At 39.4% G+C, this 21789-nt stretch overlaps 1 protein-coding gene across 2 annotated transcripts in view; it reads left to right on the plus strand.

Annotated features, from left to right (window-relative positions):
* Positions 1–1680: 1680 nt before the first annotated feature.
* Positions 1681–21789, plus strand: part of LOC128646019 (cadherin-1-like) — a 306436-nt gene continuing 286327 nt past the window's right edge. For both annotated transcript variants that reach the window (XM_053699411.1, XM_053699412.1), the window contains exon 1: positions 1681–1855. In XM_053699411.1, the coding sequence (XP_053555386.1) occupies positions 1796–1855 (60 nt within the window). In that variant the 5' untranslated portion in view covers positions 1681–1795. The remainder of the gene's footprint in view (positions 1856–21789) is intronic.

The raw sequence follows: 21789 nt of genomic DNA on the forward strand, positions 1-21789 counted from the left end.
CTAAATTACTGTATGTAATGCAAAATATACCACTCTTCCTAAGAAAGCTTGACATAAAACAATTAAATACTGCATTTAGATTATTTTTATGGGGTAAGTCCAAATCCAAACTATTTTTAAAAAGATTGAACCAGTGTAAAGAACAGGCAGCATTTAGTTTACCTTCAATCCAGAAATATAACCTTGCTTGCTTAATGAAAATATTACCAGATTGGTTAACAGATAAATTTCATTTAGCACTTAAGGGTATTAAATCAGAGGGTTTTTTAGGCCTTATTCCTTAAAAGCACTTGTCCATATGAATAAAAATGGCCTATTATGCTTAAAAAAATGTATACATTTAAAACCCTCATAATAGCATGGCAAAAACTATGCATATTGTTGGATATTAATTTTCAGTGCTCCAAATATTTGCTGATTCAAATTAACCCAGTCTTTCCCTCAGGATATGAAACGGAAGTTTTTAAAAGATGGAAAATTAAGGGGCTATTGGTTATTTTCAGGTCAGACATTTTCTTAATACACAAGATTAAATGCCTTTTGTAAAAACTGGGAAAGAGTCTACGTGGTATAAATATTTCCCAAAAAGGCAAAGTGGCTATGGATGGTACAACTTGTTAATGATTAAAGAAGGACAGTATGTAGTGGAACATTTGAGAGAAAAATGGATTTTGGATATTCCTTTAATAGAAAATACGATAATTGAAAAGAGTGTTGCTAGGGCGTGGGCAGCGACACCCCAGTTATCATGGCGTGAATCACATATTAAGTTAAATAATAGAGTCTATACTACTCCAGAAGATCTAGGAAGGTGGAATAAAGCCAAAGTTTATGAATGCGTACGCTGTAGATGGCCTAATGCCAATTTGTTACACTGTATATGGGAATGTCCAAAAGTGATTACATTTTGGGGAAAGGTATCTTATTGGCTTTCTAAAATATTAAAACAAGTAATTGTGTTGGATAAGGAGGAAATTATCTTCCTGAAGAAACATAAGAATAGGGAAGAGAATACAAATTTTATTAATTTTATAATACTTTGTGCAAGAAATATCATTGTTTCTTTGTGGAAATCCAAAAAAGGCCTGCTTTCTCTATGTTCCTTAATACATTAAATACTAAATTAATATTGGAACAATATGAAACTTCAATAAGCTCTGAAAGTGAAATAGATCAAATTTTTAGGAAGTGGGGTAATTATATATTTTCAAACCCCCCAGAGATCCATCGTAGGCTGATTGACCCATTCAAAAATTCTGAATGGATTCAAAATGCAGTTCTAAGAGGTGAAGTAATATTAGAGGATGCCTGTTAATATATGAAATGATATACCAGAGAGTTAGGCGGGCCATGGGGAAGATATCCCTTTTTTAAAAAAAAATAATTATGAGAATTATGCTTGGACTTAGGTTAAACAGTTCAGATGGATTTAGGGCACAATTATATGGTAACCGTAAGGTATAAAATGTGTCCATTGTATGATAAAATTCTATTAATATTTTTCTTTTTCTTATTTTATGTGTTTTATGTCTATTTCATTATTTTATCAGTATGTTGTATGTTTGTCTTATAAAACAATAAAAAGATTTAAAAAAAACAACAACTAGAACTCAGCCTGTAGCAGCCCCACCCCTTAATACAGGCAGGAGATAGAAGCACTAAGTACAGGAGACACAAGGGAGCAAAGGAATAGCCTGAGATACAGCTGACAGAGCAACCCGGTTAGGACGGGGCAGGACAACAAGTGCAGGACACTCAGACACAGCAGCATCTGTAACAGCCTCTGAAGTCCCCAATGTGGGGAATGAAGCCTGGATCCCTGGGTATTGTGCTCCTGCTATTCATCTTCCTGCAGGTCAGTACTAACAGCAGCTGGTAATTAGCAGCAGTCCCCATAGTTCTCCTATTGATCTGCTCATGTGACCTCCATAACTTGTAGCCAGTTCTCTGCCCCTGTAAATTCCAATATCACTAAATATCTGCGTTGTTGCCCAGTGGTCTTGGGTTACTTTTGATGTCCCTGATTTAGAGCTGACTTTGTATATTTGCATCTCCGCTCTGAGAACTTTAGCTTACTTCCCCTTGAGTATTAGTTTATATTCCTGTATTACCCTGGTAAGCTGATGCTCTCAATATTTTCCCCACATGAGTTATTAAATAGATATTTTTTTCCTTTATACCATGGAAAAAAGAGTATTCATTTTAAATGGGTAGAAATGTCAAAGCTGAAATGTGCATGAAAGTGTTGATTTCTTTAGGTAAAATGCTTCTAGAACAATGTATTACTGTTTCAGTGGCATACGCACATATGCTACATGTGACTAGAGGATTCATACACCATGTCTGCTCAGATTGCTGGAATTATGTGTATTGTGTCTGTGGACACTACATTTGTATCATATAAGCCACTGCTGACTCTCTGAAAAAGTGTGGTGTCTGCACTGGCACTCACAGCATATGTGCATATGCCACTGGAACAGTAAAATACATTTTATTTTAAAGGGACAGTCTACAATAGAATTTTTATTGTTTTAAAAGATAGATAATCCCTTTATTACCCATTTCCCAGTTTTGCAAAACCAACACAGTTATATTAATGTACTTTTTACCTCAGTGATTACCTTGTATCTAGGAACCTTCTTCCAGCCCCCTGATCACATGACTGTGACTGTTTATTATCTATTGACTTACATTTAGCATTGTGTTGTGCTAAATCTTAAATAACTTTCTGTGCCTGAACACAGTGTTATCTATATGGCCCACGTGAACTATCAAGTCTTTTGTTGCGAAAAGCAATTTAAAAAGCATGTGATTATAAGCAGCCCTCAAGGGCTTAGAAATTAGCATATGAGCCTACATAGATTTAGTTTCAACTAAGAATACCAAGAGAAAAAAAGCAAATTTGATGATAAAAGTAAATTGGAAAGTTGATTAAATGCCCTATCTGAATAATGAAAGTTTAATTTTGACTAGACTGTCCCTTTAAGCATGTTTGCTTCTATTTAAAATACACACAGTTTCTGTGACTTCCAATACTCCACCTATGAGTTATTTAATGCATATTATCCTTTTTATTTTTACTATGGAAATAGTATTTTAAGATGCATTGCATTTTTTTGATTTATTATAAAAAGAAATATCTCATATCATTGTTAAACTTTTAACGCCATTAGAACGTTGTATTCCGTCCAAATTTTGCTTGGCTTAAGCGCCGAAGAACGGAATACAACGTCCTAACCGCTTGGCTTTCTTGAAGCCACTGGCGCTTCTCTGATGGGATCGCGGACTGGAGGGCATGCCTACCATCATAGGGAAGCCCCCCTGATGCGATCCCATCATTGAAATCTCGTGATCACGTGCACGATCGTGAGATTTCAATTTGTTTACATCAGAACAGTTGTTCCGATGTAGACACGTTAACCCCAACACAAAAGGGTTAAAGCATATCCCTATCTGCCAATATACTACAGGACTTGACATAAGCCAGTGGATAATTGATACTTCCATTTCAGCTGGGACATATTAAACTGCATATTGGGATGATATGATGATTGGCTGCAATGCTAAGCACTATCACTAGATGTCAGTATACTTTTTACACAAATTTATGGTAATGACTGCTGTAACTCAAAATATGTTATTTTCTGCAGTGCTTGATACTAAGTTGCAAACAGCAGTTGCAAATGTTTAACTATTCACTTGCTGATATATATACAGTTATATAATGGAATCACAGTAAATAATATAATAGAAAAATGAGTCAATACTTTTGTAGGACTACATTACTGATTTAATATGGTAAATGTATGTGCCAAGCATCACCTTTTTAGCTGTTTTGATAGGAACCTGGGAATAGATGTTTTAAACATGGGGATTATGGGTGTAATATCATGGTTACACATGCATATACTCCAAATGATACTGCCACTGGTGGATTTTAATGTGATCTTGAAGAAGTGGGGTTGCTGCCTAGCTCCCCAAACAGATAATCAATCAATCAATGGTCAGCCCACAGCACTATAGTAAAAGTTCACTTTATTGGAAACAGTGTAAAACAAAAAGGTTACCCCTTTAATCATACAATTTGTGCAATCTTTTACAAACAACTTTTAAAGGCATTTGGGAGCCAAATACTCCACTTTTTAGTATCTACTGCTATCTTCTGGATTCTATTGGTAACTGCGGCTATAGACAACATGTATCTTAAAGGAACACTGAACACAAATTTTTTTCTTTCGTGATTCAGATAGAGCATGACATTTTAAGCAACTTTCTAATTTACTCCTATTATCAATTTTTTTTTCATTCTCTTGGTATCTTTATTTGAAATGCAAGAATGTAAGTTTAGATGCCGGACCATTTTTGGTGAACAACCTGGGTTGTCCTTACTGATTGGTGGATAAATTCATCCACCAATAAAAAAGTGCTGTCCAGAGTTCAGAAAAAAAAGTTTAGATGCCTTCTTTTTCAAATAATGATAGCAAGAGAACGAAGAACAATTGATAATAGGAGTAAATTAGAAAGTTGCTAAAATTGCATGCTCTATCTAAATCATGAAAAAAAAAATTGGGTTCAGTGTCCCTTTAATGCCTTGCAATGTAAATTCCTTTCCACATTTGCTTCTTTTATTGCCAATTAACAAGTTATGTCAAAGATATTTATACACATTAAAAAACAATACACAATCTAAACAAAAGCATATACTGTTGCAGAGGTGGCTGCTGACTTTTGAAGATGGTGGAGCACTAGCCCCGCTCCTCAGATGGCTCCGCCCATTTTAATGTGTGTGTGTGTGTGTGTGTGTATATATACATACATACACACACTCTGCCAGTTACCTTAACACATCCTTATGTACAAGGTGAGGGCAGTGTGTGATGTGTATTACTGTGTGTTGTTAAAGTCTGTGTGTGAGGTATGTACATAACTAACCTGTGTATATTGAAAGACAAGAGCACCATATACACCCTGCCGTTACTATATATATATAATCATATTATATATATATATATATATATATATATGTATATATATATATATATATATATATATATATATATATATATATATATGTATATATATATATATATATATATATATATATATATATATATATATATATATATATATATACTGGGTACAAGAGTCCTGTCACTGGGGCAGTATAAGTACTATATATATATATATATATATATATATATATATATATATATATATACATTGGGTACAAGAGTCCTGTCACTGGGGCAGTATAAGGACTTTATATATATATATATATATATATATATATATATATATATATATATATAAAGTCCTAATACTGGGTACAAGAGTCCTGGGGCAGTATAAGGACATATATATATATATATATATATATAAAGTCCTAATACTGGGTACAAGAGTCCTGGGGCAGTATATATATATATATATATATATATATATATATAAGTCCTAATACTGCCCCAGTGACAGGATTCTTGTACCCAGTATATATATATATATATATATATATATATATATATATATATATATAAATAAAAAAAGTATGATTATATATATATATATATATATATATATATGTGTGTGTGATTAGGAAGCTGTATGACTCTCTGACATTTCCTCCTACAAGTTATGAGAAAATTTAAGTTTGCTCATAACATGTAGGAGCAAATGGGTTAAATAAACTAAATAAACTGTTCAACTTTGTAAGCTGCAGAGAGGGAGGCTGCCAGCTCTTGCCCAGGCTGGCACTGATAACATACATCATGTAATTAAGCCTAGCAAACCCCTGGCACCCTTACCTCTGTTCTATGGCTTTCACTCCATTCAGTCTGTGTGCATGGCTCAGTCTCAGGTAGAGAGAATGTGGAGGGAGGGGATTGCAGATTGTGCAGTGGCTGCTGACAGGATTTAAAAAGTTTGTATTCAGAATTTCTGCCTGAAAAAAGCCCTATGCAAATAATACAAAATCAGTGTAGTGATGCAACCTCTGTACACGATCTGCAATCCTATCCCCCCACATTCTCTCTGCCTGAGACTGAGTCATGCAACCTCTATACACTGCTGCAGACAGTTTACCAGTTATATAATATAACTGGTAAACTGTCTGCAGCAGTGTATAGAGGTTGCACACTCATATATTGTCAGGATGCCAGGAATCAGACGAGAAGTGCAAAAATAATCACATCTTTATTATTAACAAAAAATAATAAAAAGTCGACAAGTCAAATAACAAGCCAGGAGTCAAAACCAGAGCTGGTAGTCAGACGAGCCGAGTCAGGAGCCAAAGCGAAAACAGCAGCGTCAGGAACAAGCCAGGGATCAGGAACCAGGAAGGATGTCAGACAGCCAGGTAATACACAGGAACTCTCACAAACAGGTCTGAGACAACGCAAAGGCAAAACATACTGAACAGAGACCCTTTAAATAATAAGTGATGACATCACAATTCTGAGACTGGATCCTGTCTCACACAGATGATGCACACCAGTCTGGCCATAAAAGGAAGTGCAGGAAATGAGCAGCATCCCCCAAAATGCACCATAGTCAGCAAGAGAGGTGAGTAAAATGGCTGCCAGCAGCACATGGCAAACAAAAAAGAAGAAAAACCCTGACAGTACCCTCCCCTTAACGACCCCCCCCCCCCACGGGTGGACAAAAGGCTTATTGGGGAAACGGGCATGGAAGGCACGGAGGAGGGTGGGAGCATGAACATCAGAGGAGGGAACCCAAGAACGCTCCTCCAGACCGTAGCCCCTCCAGTGAACCAAATACTGTACACAGCCCCTGGACATACGAGAGTCAATAATGCTGCTGACCTCATACTCCTCATGGTTGTCAACAAAGATAGGACGAGGACGAAACAACACAGTGGTAAACTGATTACAAACCAATGATTTCAAAAGGGAGACATGAAAAACATTGGAGATGCGCATTGTAGGAGGAAGGTCAAGAGCATAGGCCACAGGATTGACCCGTCAGAGTATTCGAAAAGGACCAACATAACGGGGAGCCAGTTTATTGGAAGGCACACGAAGGTTCAAGTTGCGGGAGGACAGACAAACTCTCTCACCAACCTGGTAGGAAGGCGGGGGCAGACGCCTACGATCAGCCTGGAACTTTTGGCGCTGCATAGAACGATGAAGGCAATCCTGAAACTGCACCCACGTAGAACGGAGTTCCCGGAGATGCTCCTCCAAAGCTGGAATACCCTGAAACATGAATGAATCAGGCAACAAGGATGGTTGAAACCCATAATTCGCCATGAACGGGGATAACTTGGAGGAAGCATTAATAGCACTATTACGAGCAAACTCTGCCCAAGGTAACAGTTCAGACCAATTATTGTGGTGATCTGAGACATAGCAATGGAGGAACTGTTCCAAAGCTTGATTAGACTGTTCCGCAGCCCCATTGGATTGAGGGTGATATGCCGAGGAGAAGGAAAGCTGGATCCCCATTTGAGCACAAAAGGAACGTTAAAATCTGGAGACTACCCCGGTCCGACACTATCTCCTTGGGTAACCCATGTAAACGGAAGACCTCCCGGGCAAAAATTGAAGCAAGCTCCTGAGCGGTAGGCAACTTCATCAAGGGAATGCAATGTGACATTTTAGAAAAACGGTCAACCACCATAAGGATAACAGTATTGCCATTGGAAACAGGGAGCTCCACAATGAAGTCCATGGAAAGATGCTCACCATTAGCAATAGGTTGAAGAAGACCCACAGGAAGACGTTGAGGAGTCTTATTCTGTGCACAAACTGAGCAGGAGGCAACATACGCAGCAACATCAGAATGAAGACCTGGCCACCAGAATTGTCGAGTGACAGACCAAATCATTTGGTTCTTGCCTGGGTGACCTGCGGCTTTAAGATAGTGGTAAGTGTGCAAAAGTTTAGTTTGAAGATTCTCAGGAACAAAACACTTACCACTAGGTTTCTCAGAAGGTACATTGGTTTGTGCAGCCAGGATCTCCTCCCCCAAGGGAGAAGTCAAATTAGTACGTATGGTAGCTAAAATATGGTCAGGAGATATAACAGGAGTAGGTACAGACTCCTCCTTGGACAGAGGCGACAATTGTCGAGAGAGGGCATCAGCCCTAACATTCTTACTACCAGGCAGGTAGGAGACCACATAATTAAACCGAGACAAAAATAGCGCCCATCTGGCCTGTCGGGGCGACAAATGTTTTGCTTCAGATAGATAAGTTAAATTATTGTGGTCAGTAAGAATGAGCACTGGCATGCTAGTACCCTCCAGAAGATGCCTCCATTCCTTGAGTGCCAAAATTATGGCCAGTAATTCCCTGTCGCCAATTTAATAATTGCACTCCGCTGGAGACAATTTCTTAGAGAAGAAACCACACGGATGCAAGGAACCGTCAGGCGTAGGACGTTGAGACAAGAGGGCACCTACTCCAGTCTCAGACGCATCGACCTCAAGAATGAAAGGTAGGACAGGGTTAGGATGAGCCAGAACTGGAGCGGCAGCAAAGGCAGTCTTAAGACTATCAAAGGCCTTAATGGCAGTAGGTGACCAATGGAGTGGATCATTCTCTTTACGGGTCAGGTCTGTGATAGGTTTGACCAATGAAGAAAAGTTTTAAATAAACTTTCTATAGTAATTGGCGAACCCCAAAAAACGTTGAATAGACTGAAGACCAACTGGGTGAGGCCACTGCAGAACTGCAGATAACTTGTCAGGATCCATGGAGAACCCTGCAACGGAGATAACATAACCTAGAAAGGTTACTTGAGTCTGATGGAACTCACATTTCTCGAGTTTACAAAACAGGCCGTTCTTACGTAGTCTCTGAAGAACCTGTGTAACATCAGAACAATGAGCCTCAAGTGTGGGTGAGTGTATGAGGATGTCGCCTAAGTACACCACAACATACTGTTGCAACATATCTCATAGGACATCATTAATAAATTCCTGGAAAACAGCAGGAGCATTACATAGGCCATAGGGCATTACAAGATACTCATAATGTGACAGACGCAGGTCACCCAGGCAAGAACCAAATGATTTGGTCTGTCTAAAATGTCACATTGCATTCCCTTGATGAAGTTGCCTACCGCTCAGGAGCTTGCTTCAATTTTTGCCCGGGAGGTCTTCCGTTTACATGGGTTACCCAAGGAGATAGTGTCGGACCGGGGTAGTCTCCAGATTTTAACGTTCCTTTTGTGCTCAAATGGGGATCCAGCTTTCCTTCTCCTCGGCATATCACCCTCAATCCAATGGGGCTGCGGAACATCTTAATAACCTCTGGCTGTAGCACCTTATCCAAAAATTTAGAGATATTAGTGTATACTGAATCAACACCTGAGACTATTGGCTTACCCGGTGGTCTTTCAACATAATTTTTATCTCACTTGATTATTACTTTGGTTGGCGGGGTTTCATTTATTATATAGAGGTTGTTTCCTCATTTTACATTTAACTATTAAAAGTTATTTTTTAATTCCTTACTACTTAGACTAGGAAAGAGTGCTCATTAAACCCTAAACCTTTATTCTTTACTTATATTGTGATTTCAGAGATATAATAACCTTTATCAAGTACCACCGTGGCACCTCCCTTATCAGCCCCCTTCATTATAATATTGGGGGGTTTTCTGAGACTCATTAATGACTGTCTATCTGTTTTAGTGAAATTGTTATTGCCCCTTAAGATATGTTTACCACCAATTTTGTTGTGTTTAGCTTTTTTTAAAAAAATTTTTAATTTTTTTATTAAGGTTCTCCAAAAAGTACAGAACAAATTAATTTCAATTTGAGACACTGATGCACAAATCCAAAATACATACAAGGAGAAATGCTTAGCACCATATCATACTGCAGGTAGTACAAATGAACCACATTGATTAATGATATTCACGTCTGTTAGTACAGCATAAAAAGAAAACATCCAACTGATAATGAGGACCACTTTTGGACCCTTTCAACACTTAAAGCCAATAGGAGGCAAATGATAAATAGGGGACCACTTTTAGACCCCATCTGGGGGTAGAACCTTATATTTTTCTTTTTTTTTTTTATATGTAAAAAGAAACTGATAGGCCACTCATTGGCCATATACTTAATATAAAAACAATTGTAGTTAGCTATCAAAGAACCCCTCAAAGTATAAAGAAAAGAAAAATATAAATAGGAACACCCCTGTTAGGAATTAGTGGGCACTCTTGGAATGAAGATGTCAAATGTAACTGAGGGGTGAATATTAGGGGGAATGTTAACATGGCCCCTCTTGGGCTCAATACAAAAATAGGGTACTAATGATAAACACTGAATCCCCTAGTATATATATGAGTTACGGTAAAGTGTACCCCAGTTAAAAATTTGTGGCCACTCTTGGACCATAGGTATTAAATATAAGCAAGGGGTAAATGTTGGGGTGTATAATAGTAGGATCATATAAGAATGTCCTACTAAAATTACAAACTATATAGTGCACCGGCCACTCTTGGGCCTCTATTTAAGCATAAAGCAACATATGAAACAAATTTTTTTTCTGTAATATAGGGTTAAATGTTGGGACCATTCTTAGACCTTTGGAGTGTATCGGCCACCTAAAAAATAGAACTCCTGGACCCCAGTAAACATTCCTAAACTGTATGTTGCAGTGTATGGAGACTTTATAAATAATAATAACTTCCTTGAGCAGCCCAAAATCACAAGTATGCTATCTTATTTAGGTTATAAACATTCTATAGTAAGTAACATGTCAAATTGAGAACACGGTACACAATAATTACAACTTAGTGTTTCGGTGCTTATAACAGAAAAAGTCCAAATAGGGAGCTCATCCCTCAAAGTGTTAGGTATATCATTAGTTTATCTAAATTGGCAGGGTCTGTGACCAGATGAAACCGTGAAGCTAAAAAAATAACTAGGGATTTACATTGCCGGGCTGCAACACATTATAAAATATGCTATTTAAAAATACTGTTAGTTACTGAAAACTGACTACATGCCATCAACCTATGTAACCTAGGAAAAATAAGCTAGACATTTCTCTAGTCTAAGCACGTATATTATTAAGCTAACAAGAGGAACAAACTAACTATAAACAGAAAAAAGGGCAAGTATTTAACTTTAAATTAAGATCCTCTGACTGGTAAATATGGGCCACTCTTTTGTCCTGCCGCAATCTTAGCTATAGGGAAGAGGAGATCCATCATCACAAGTGGCCACTCTTGGGCCCTAGAACAATTTATGAATAGAGAATGAAAACTTAATGAAATGAGAACCAACATATACTAAAGCAATAAGACATAGGCGAACAGTTAAATACAATCAGATTAAGTCTTTGAGAGGCATCAAAATTATATCTCACCAACCCATAAAATATAGTCATCCTAAGTTTTCCTCCAACTACATATGTGTTAACTAAGCTGGATATTTTCTTGTTTAGAAGGTATTCTCAAGCGTCATTGGTTAACTAGAAACTTATGCAAACTATTGTATGCTATTATGAGATGCGGTTTAGAGAAATATCTCTTTTAATGCATAGACGCCCTATTGTAGTAAGCAACTTCTCCTTCTCATCTGGGTATAGCATTAGGCCCTTAAAAATAACATGGATCTAGTTTTACAAACTTCTGGAAATAGCTATGCTGCTCCGGCCGGTAGCAGAACAATTAAGATATCAATATTTGAGTAAATTAACATGTCTAAAGAACTATATACATATGTGATCATATTTGCATCGGTTTAAAAGTTAAAAAAACAGACAATTCTTAGTAAACTTATAGACAAAATGTACTCCCTCTATTACAACTAGACTAAAGTGTCAACGCTAATGATTGTGGGCTAGTAGGGGCCATATATTGTATATTTTAACCAAAGGGATTTATATGCTAACATGAAATTATATTATATTACACTATGTATTAAATTAAATTTAAATAAGATTATTCATCCACACATTAGACAGTCCAGTAGAGGTCTCATCTGCTGGCTCACCAATCAGACCCAAAGGTCGTCATCTGTGGGACAATATTGAACAGAGCTTATCCTGAAAGGCAATATTAAGTGAGATTTAGACCTAACCCACACAAGTCCTATGTGGTGATAATATCCCAGAATAATACCATTTTGTCCCTCTGATGAACAATCTCGAATAAGTATGGCCAGGGTAGCAGGCACAGTTCACCTCCTGTTCCAGTGGTGTTGTACTAGCAGGGAGAGGTTGATACTGCGATGTTATCACACTCTGTGTGTCCAAGAGGCGTCCTGAGGCCGTAGTATAGGCCTTAGTGAAAGAAGTTTTTCAGCCCAACCTAGTGCTGTGTCTTTTATTTCGAGTTGGGTTTGCTGAAATGGCTGCACATCTCGCCAACTCTTCAAATGCAGCCGGAAGCATCTTAGGGTCTGAAAGCATGCGTGTAACTCGAGGGTTTACAGGAGCACACTCGAATATTGCCATCTTTCCTCTCACCCTCCCGGTCGCTGCCAGAAATACTTTTTTCTTTTTCGCCTCATCAGGGCTAGCTGCGGGGTCCTCACTTGGCTTGTATAGCTCTGGCAATGGGTTCGCGGTCTTCTCTTGTTTAGAGGGTGTAGTTGCAGCAAAGCATCTATCAAGTAGTTTGTGGAGGTTTTGAAAATGGTCCTCGATAAGCTGCATAACCGCTCTCTCTGACATCTGCACCTCCATAGTTACTTCTGGTTTGAGCTAAACGGAAGTTAGGAGCGGCTATACATAGAGTGGTATAGCAAAGGTGGGTGTCCTCTCTTGTATAGGAGACTCAATATCTTATTGCTTTAGCCGGATAGAGCACTATATTGTGCTATTTACCCCCTGTTTTGGAAGGGGGGGTTGCAGACCACTTCACATATGTGCCGCTGAAGGTCTCAACGATCCAGATTGAGATTACAGGAAGGAACCCCACATAGGTGGTAGCAATTCCCTCAGAATTGTGTGCTGGTAGTATAGTATCCAAAGATAAGAGCAGATTGCTGCTAGTTCAGCAGATAAATGACGGATTTATAGCTGTTCTTGCTCCGTTCCCAATATTGCTGCATGTCATGGCAGCCGCTTGGACACGCCCCCTTAACTTTAGCTTTTAATTCACACATTTGCTTATCTACCAGTTTAGTAAATGTATTCATACTGTGGTCATTAACAACAGGGTTAAATTAACTTTTTTTTATATAAATCCAATTCTTTCAAGGACCATTGTTGCTCTTCAGTTTGTTTAGGCAAAAGGGCGAAACTACCTTTAACTTTTAGGGAATGCCATATTTTCAATTTAATATTACGCTACAATCTATGTGAATCCTTGTCAAGCTTGAAAAAGTCAGTATCTACCATTGGGCAAAACGACAAGCCTTTGTTTAGCATGTTGATTTCTTGTGCAGACAGTTCGTGTCTAGATGTATACAACACAGTATTATTTATTACATTGTTTCATACTTGCGTGGTTGGTATTTGTGCCTCCGGTTGGACCATCTGGGTAAAGTTCCACTTTTTTCCTTTTGTCAAGTTCTGGTGCTTGCGCCCTTACCCGAGTCTTCCTCTTGGCTTTCCTCCAAAGGGTACGCGACTGATGAATCTGTTGAGCTCTCCTGCATTCCAACATCACTGGCTTCTCCTCCCTGGCATCTACGTCCGCCTCTCTAGTTGGTTTCCTCACTCAAAAATGATAGAGATCAGCACTGGGTGGGGGGGGGGGGGGACACAAAAGAAAAAGGAGGAAACTAAAAGTATTTTGTTTGTAACACAATTTTATCCCCTCAGTCAGAAAATCCAAGGGATAGTAAATAAACATTGGAGTATACTACAGGATCACCATGAAGACATCCCTGAATTTAAAGCACCTCCTCTCCTAGCATATAGAAGGGTAAAACATTTGAGGGACCACCTAGTGAGTACTGATATAGGATCTAAACATAAATCAGAACAAACACATATTGGTAGGAAAGTGACAGACAGCTGCTACCCCTTGCCTTAGCTGTATGAGCTGTAGCTCTATCATTAAAGGTGATTCCTTCTATCATCCCCACAATGGGAAAAAGTACACCATTAACAATTTCTTTACATGTGAATCAAAGTTCGTTATTTATTTGATCAGATGCCCTTGTTCTTTTAATATAGTGTAAACTCCGACCTGAATATTGCTCTTTAATTAAATGGCCTATTAGGAAAGTGAGTGCTGCACAGGTGTACACCAGTATCAGTTGAGTACTGATTTTCTTTAGCTTGTTTTAACCAGTACACAGCACCCCAGTCTGCATATATAAAGTGTCTGAAGTTCTATACAACAAAACTGATAACCAGACAATAGCCATTAACACTGACATTCCTAACTTTGAGTAGTGCCATTAGTACCCCCTTTTTTCTTTTGCTAGTAACATATTTAACCTGTATCTGATAAGAATATGAGTACAAATATTTTTCTACATGGGGATTATGGGTGCAATATCATGATTATACATGCCAAGGAGCGTATTTGACTTATTTCTGATACTTCTGGTTACAAGAAGTATAGGCTACAAGTAAACTTTTCTACAAATTCTACACTAGAAATATTTTTAGTTCACAAACTCAACCAGACCTCTAGTTTTTATAGGGTCTCAATTTGCAGAGACCCTGCTTATGTATAACGTTTTTTTAACCTTACTATTTTTAGATGGAGCAGATATCTCAAACATCAATATAGATTATGTCCATACCAAGGCCATAATAACAACAAACACAATAAATGTCTTACAGAAAACAACCCATTCTTACTGAACAAGTGCATTTTAATATGCTCATGTGTATTGATGTGAAACAGTAGGTTAGACTTCCTTACAAGACAAGAGGATAGCTTCATATACTTAGGGGCCGATTTATGAATGTGCAGAAGGACATGATCTGCTATAGCGTATCATGTCCGCCCCATATTGATAAATGCAACATTTGTACAATGCTGCCCCCTGCACAATCACAGCCAATCGGTCGCTAGCAGGGGGTGTCAATCATCCCGATTGGATCGGGATGATTGCTCTTCGCCGCCTCATAGGTGGCGGACGAGTTAAGGAGCTTCCAGCAAACCTGAAGGCTCGCGCAGAAACTGCAGCATACACTGCATGATACATCGGCCCCTTAGGCTGGAATTGAGAATTTTCCATCATTAATGCTAAACATAACAAAAGGAAAAATATCTGGTTATTACCTTGGGAGATCATGAGGGGTAATTTACAAATGTAAACTATTATTAAATAACTGGGCAGGAAGAGTGTTCTACTTTGTGTCTCCATTAATGGAATTCAATGTCAATGAATAAACATCCAGTTTATCCCAGCAATTTAAATTCACATTAAGAGCAGTTTATCAGAACTATTTTGTAATGTTTAATTTACATGTTTATTGTTTTGAATAGCTATGTACCAAAAAATGTTATAAGGACGATTTAACATTCTACTAAATAGTAATACTAAAATGTGGTGCTATTTTCTTTTGCACTGTAAACAAATTAAATATGTTGGTGGTCTATTCTTCTGTCCTCCACACTTCTGATTATACCAGTTTCGACACAACACATAGGATCTGTTTTTCTTCATGGTCAGCATCACCAAAGCAGTAACAAGAGTAATAAAATGTCCAGCCTTCTGATTTGCAGTAATGGGAGGGGAAAGTACTCGTCCTCCTGTGTGTCCTGTTCTGCTATTTTGACCATTGGTGGGCTGTATTTCTCCATTTTTCCTGCTACAAATGTGTGCTTTGTGGTTTGTTTAGTGGTCAGGTATGAGTAATCAACTTGCAGAATCTTGCTGTGTATCCACTGTCTAACTTTATTGCTGTCAAAACTCCTCACATATTTGAGACCACTAACTACATATAATGTACGAATTTAGGATGACCTGCACTCCACAGTCATAAGAATTACTTTGTGTCGGGCAATCCAGGTCCAGTCTACTTCAAGAAACTCAATTGAGGGACAGAGAGTGTGAAAGCAATAGAGCATTTTTTGGACAACAGCACAGTATGTGTTATATTTATTGCTTAGTGAGTCCATTATTGTCACTGTTTTAGATTGTAGGTCTGCTACAGACAAAAACCAGTGCAAACCATAGCCATATAAAGTTAGGTCACTGAATTGGAAAGAGTAAAACATCATAGTTTAAAAGTGAAAGGAATCTGCACATTTTACAAAGGATGCATATCCTCCATTACTAATAGAATGGAGAAAATGTGGAGGAATAATAATTACACCCATATTCCTATCAAAAACAGATCAAATATGTTCCTTGGCATGTGTAACCATGATATTTTACCCATAATCCCCACATAGAAATGTGTAACCATGATATTCCACCCATAATCCCCTTATATAAAACTATTTATACCCATATTCCTATCAGGCATAGGTCAAATATGTTCCTTGGCATGTGTAGCCATATTTTACCCATAATCCCCACATAGAAAAATAATTATTCCCATATTCCTATCAGAAACCGGTCAAATATGTTCCTTGGCATGTGTAACCATGATATTCCACCCATAATCCCCATGTAGAAAAATAATTATACCCATATTCCTATCAGAAACAAGTCAAATGTGTTCCTTGGCACATGTAACTATAATATTCTACCCATAATCCCCATATATAAAAAACATAATTAATGCTTACCTGATAAATTTATTTCTCTTGTGATGTATCGAGTCCACGGATTCATCCTTACTTGTGGGATATTCTCCTTCCCAACAGGAAGAGGCAAAGAGAGCACCCACAGCAGAGCTGTCTATATAGCTCCCCCCTTAGCTCCACCCCCCAGTCATTCGACCGAAGGCAAGGAAGAAAAAGGAGAAACTATAGGGTGCAGTGGTGACTGAAAGTTTTAAAATAAAAATATATATGCCTGTCTTAAAAAACAGGGCGGGCCGTGGACTCAATACGTCACAAGAGAAATAAATTTATCAGGTAAGCATAAATTATGTTTTCTCTTGTAAGATGTATCGAGTCCACAGATTCATCCTTACTTGTGGGATATCAATACCAAAGCTTTAGGACACAGATGAAGGGAGGGACAAGACAGGGACCTTAAACGGAAGGCACCACTGCTTGTAGAACCTTTCTCCCAAAAATAGCCTCTGAAGAAACAAAAGTATCAAATTTGTAAAATTTGGAAAAAGTATGAAGCGAAGACCAAGTCTCCGCCTTACAAATCTGTTCAACAGAAGCCTCATTTTTAAAAGCCCATGTGGAAGCCACAGCTCTAGTAGAATGAGCAGTAATTCTTTCAGGAGGCTGCTGTCCAGCAGTCTCATAGGCCAAACGGATGATGCTTTTCAACCAAAAGGAAAGAGAGGTAGCCGTAGCCCTTTGACCTCTCCGTTTACCAGAATAAACAACAAACAATGAAGATGTTTGACGGAAATCTTTATTTGCTTGTAAGTAAAACTTTAAAGCATGAACCACATCAAGATTGTGTAACAGGCGTTCCTTCTTTAATGAAGGATTAGGACACAGAGAAGGAACAACAATCTCTTGATTGATATTCTTATTAGAAACAACCTTAGGAAGAAACCCAGGTTTGGTACACAAAACCACCTTATCTGTATGAAAAACAAGGTAAGGGGAATCACAATGTAAAGCAGATAGCTCAGAAACTCTTCGAGCCGAAGAGATAGCTACTAAAAACAAAACTTTCCAAGATAGAAGCTTAATATCTATGGAATGCATAGGTTCAAACGGAACCCCTTGAAGAACTTTAAGAACTAAGTTTAGGCTCCATGGCGGAGCAACAGGTTTAAATACAGGCTTGATTCTGACCAAAGCCTGACTAAATGCTTGAACGTCTGGGACGTCTGGGACACGTTTGTGTAGTAGAATAGACAAAGCAGATATTTGTCCTTTTAGGGAACTAGCAGATAATCCCTTCTCCAAACCTTCTTGGAGAAAAGACAATATTCTAGGAATCCTAATCTTACTCCACGAGTAACCTTTGGATTCACACCAATAAAGATATTTGCGCCAAATCTTATGATAGATCTTCCTGGTGACAGGCTTTCTAGCCTGAATCAGGGTATCAATGACCGACTCAGAGAAACCACGCTTTGATAGAATCAGGCATTCAATCTCCAAACAGTCAGACGCAGAGAAATTAGATTTGGATGCGTGAACGGATCTTGGATTAGAAGGTCCCGCCTCATTGGCAGAGTCCACGGTGGAACCGAGGACATGTCCACTAGGTCTGCATACCAAATCCTGCGTGGCCACGCAGGTGCTTTCAGAATTACCGAAGCTCTCTCCTGCTTGATTCTGGCAACCAGACGTGGGAGGAGAGGAAACGGTGGAAATACATAGGCCAGATTGAAGGACCTGGACCCGTAACGAGGAAGTTTGGCATTCTGACGAGACGCCATCAGATCCAATTCTGGTGTGCCCATAGCTGAATCAGCTGGGCAAATACCTCCGGATGGAGTTCCCACTCCCCCGGATGAAAAGTCTGACGACTTAGAAAATCCGCCTCCCAGTTCTCCACCCCTGGGATGTGGATTGCTGAGAGATGGCAAGAGTGATCCTCTGCCCACCGGATTATTTTGGTTACCTCCATCATCGCTAGAGGACTCCTTGTTCCTCCTTGATGATTGATATAAGCTACAGTCGTGATGTTGTCCGACTGAAATCTGATGAATTTAGCCGCAGCAAGCTGAGGCCACGCCTGAAGCGCATTGAATATCGCTCTCAGTTCTAGAATGTTTATCGGGAGGAGAGCTTCCTCCCGAGACCATAAGCCCTGTGCTTTCAGGAAGTTCCAGACTGCACCCCAACCTAGCAGACTGGCATCTGTCGTTACAATGAGCCACTCTGGCCTGCGGAAACACATTCCCTGAGACAGGTGATCCTGAGACAACCACCAGAGAAGAGAGTCTCTGGTTCCCTGGTCCAGATGCAGTTGAGGAGATAAATCTGCATAATCCCCATTCCACTGTTTGAGCATGCATAGTTGCAGTGGTCTGAGGTGTAGGCGGGCAAAAGGAACTATGTCCATTGCCGCTACCATGAGTCCGATTACCTCCATACACTGAGCCACTGATGGCAGAGGAATGGAATGAAGAGCTCGGAAAGTGGTTAAGAGTTTTAATTTTCTGACCTCCGTCAGAAATATTTTCATTTCTACCGAGTCTATCAGAGTCCCTAGGAAGGAAACTCTTGTAAGAGGGAAGAGAGAACTCTTTTTTATGTTCACCTTCCACCCGTGAGCTCTCAGAAAAGCCAAAACGATGTCCGTGTGAGACTTGGCTAGCTGGAAAGTCGACGCCTGAATTAAGATGTCGTCTAGATAAGGCGCCACTGCTATGCCCCGTGGTCGCAGAACCGCCAGAAGGGACCCTAGCGCTTTTGTGAAAATTCTTGGAGCCGTGGCCAACCCGAAGGGAAGGGCCACAAATTGGTAATGCCTGTTTAGAAAGGCGAATCTGAGAAATTGATGATGAGCTCTGTGAATAGGTATGTGTAGATACGCATCCTTTAAGTCCACAGTAGTCATATAGTGACCCTCCTGGATCAGAGGTAGAATAGTCCGAATAGTCTCCATCTTGAATGATGGAACCTTGAGGAACTTGTTTAGAATTTTGAGATCCAAGATTGGTCTGAAAGATCCCTCTTTTTTGGGAACCATAAACAGGTTTGAATAGAACCCTAGCCCCTGTTCCTCTATTGGGACTGGGCGGATCATCCCCATGGTATGTAGGCCTTCTACACAGCGTAAGAACGCCCCTCTCTTTGTCTGGTTTACAGACAATCGAGAAATGTGAAATCTCCCCCTTGGAAGGGAGTCTTAGAATTCCAGAAGATACCCCTGGGACACAATTTCTAAAGCCCAGGGATCGTGAACATCTCTCGCCCAAGCCTGAGCGAAGAGAGAGAGTCTGCCCCCTACTAGATCCTGTCCCGGATCGGGGGCTACCCCTTCATGCTGTTTTAGAAGCAGCTGCAGGCTTCTTGGCCTTTTTACCCTTGTTCCAAGCCTGGTTAGGTTTCCAGACTGACTTGGATTGGGCAAAATTCCCCTCTTGCTTTGCAGTAGAGGAAGCTGAAGCGGGACCACTCTTAAAGTTCCAAAAGGAACGAAAATTATTCTGTTTGGTCCTCATCTTACTTGATCTATCCTGAGGGAGGGCATGACCTTTCCCTCCAGTGATGTCTGAAATAATCTCTTTCAGTTCAGGCCCGAATAGGGTCTTACCTTTGAAAGGAATGTTCAAAAGTTTAGATTTAGATGACACATCAGCAGACCAGGACTTAAGCCATAACGCCCTGCGTGCTAAAATGGCAAAACCTGAATTCTTTGCCGCTAATTCAGCCAGTTGAAATGCGGCATCTGTAATAAAAGAATTAGCCAAGTTAAGGGCCTTAATTCTGTCCATAATCTCCTCTAATGGAGTCTCCATTTGAAGAGCCTTCTCTAGAGCCTCAAACCAGAAAGCAGCTGCAGTCGTTACAGGAACAATGCACACAATAGGTTAGAGAGAAAAACCTTGATGAACAAAAATTTTCTTCAAGAGACCCTCTAATTTTTTATCCATAGGATCTTTGAAAGCACAACTGTCTTCGATAGGTATAGTTGTACGCTTAGACAGAGTAGAAATAGCTCCCTCCACCTTAGGAACTGTCTGCCATGAGTCCCATATGGTGTCAGATATGGGAAACATTTTCCTAAAAACAGGAGGGGGAGTGAACGGAATACCTGGTCTATCCCACTCCTTAGCAATAATATTCACAATCCTCTTAGGGACTGGAAAAACATTAGTGTAAACAGGAACCTCTAAGTATCTATCCATTTTACACAATTTCTCTGGGACCACTATAGGGTCGCAATCATCTAGAGTTGCTAATACCTCCCTAAGCAATAAGCGGAGGTGTTCAAGCTTAAATTTAAAGGCCGTCATATCAGAATCTGTCTGAGGAAGCATCTTTCCTGAATCAGAAATTTCTCCCTCAGATAACAAATCCCTCACCCCTTCAGAGCATTGTGAGGGCATATCAGATACGGCTACTAAAGCATGAGACGGCTCAGCATTTTTCCTTAACCCAGAGCTGTCCCGCTTTCCTTGTAAATCAGGCAGTTTGGATAAAACCTCTGTGAGGGTTGTATTCATAACTGTGGCCATGTCTCGTAAAGTAAATGAATTCGACGCACTAGAGGTACTTGGCGTCACTTGTGCGGGTGTTACTGGTTGTGACACTTGGGGAGAGCTAGATGGCGAACCCTCATTTACTTCTGACTGAGAATCATCTATTGCTCTATTTTTAAGTGCTAATATATGTTCTTTATAATTTATAGACATATCAGTACAATTGGGACACATTCTAAGAGGGGGTTCCACAATGGCTTCCAAACATATTGAACAAGGATTTTCCTTGGTGTCAGACATGTTAAACAGGCTAGTAATGTAACAAGCAAGCTTGGAAAACACTGTAATCAAAATAAATAACATAAAACGGTACTGTGCCTTTAAGAGAAAAAAAGCTGCACAAGTTCTGCAAAACAGTGTAAAAAAGCAGTAAACTTAACGAATTTTTTACAGTAGTATCTTACAGCCTTAGTAACTTTGCACAGCTATGCAAATAAACAATTAACCCCTTAATGGCAAAACCGGATTGGAAAAACGTCAAAACCGGTAAAAAAGACTTTCAGCACCTTGCCACAGCTCTGCTGTGGCGCCTACCTGCCCTTCAGAATGATTTGTGGGGAAAAAACCTCCTTTACAGCCCTCAAACACAGCAGGAACCACTGGAGAAGCAGTTGGATGTCTCTAAGGAAAAGAAACTGCGCAACTGAGGCGCGA

This window comes from Bombina bombina, chromosome 1 (assembly GCF_027579735.1).
Source record: "Bombina bombina isolate aBomBom1 chromosome 1, aBomBom1.pri, whole genome shotgun sequence".
NCBI classification, from domain to species: Eukaryota; Metazoa; Chordata; class Amphibia; order Anura; family Bombinatoridae; genus Bombina; species Bombina bombina.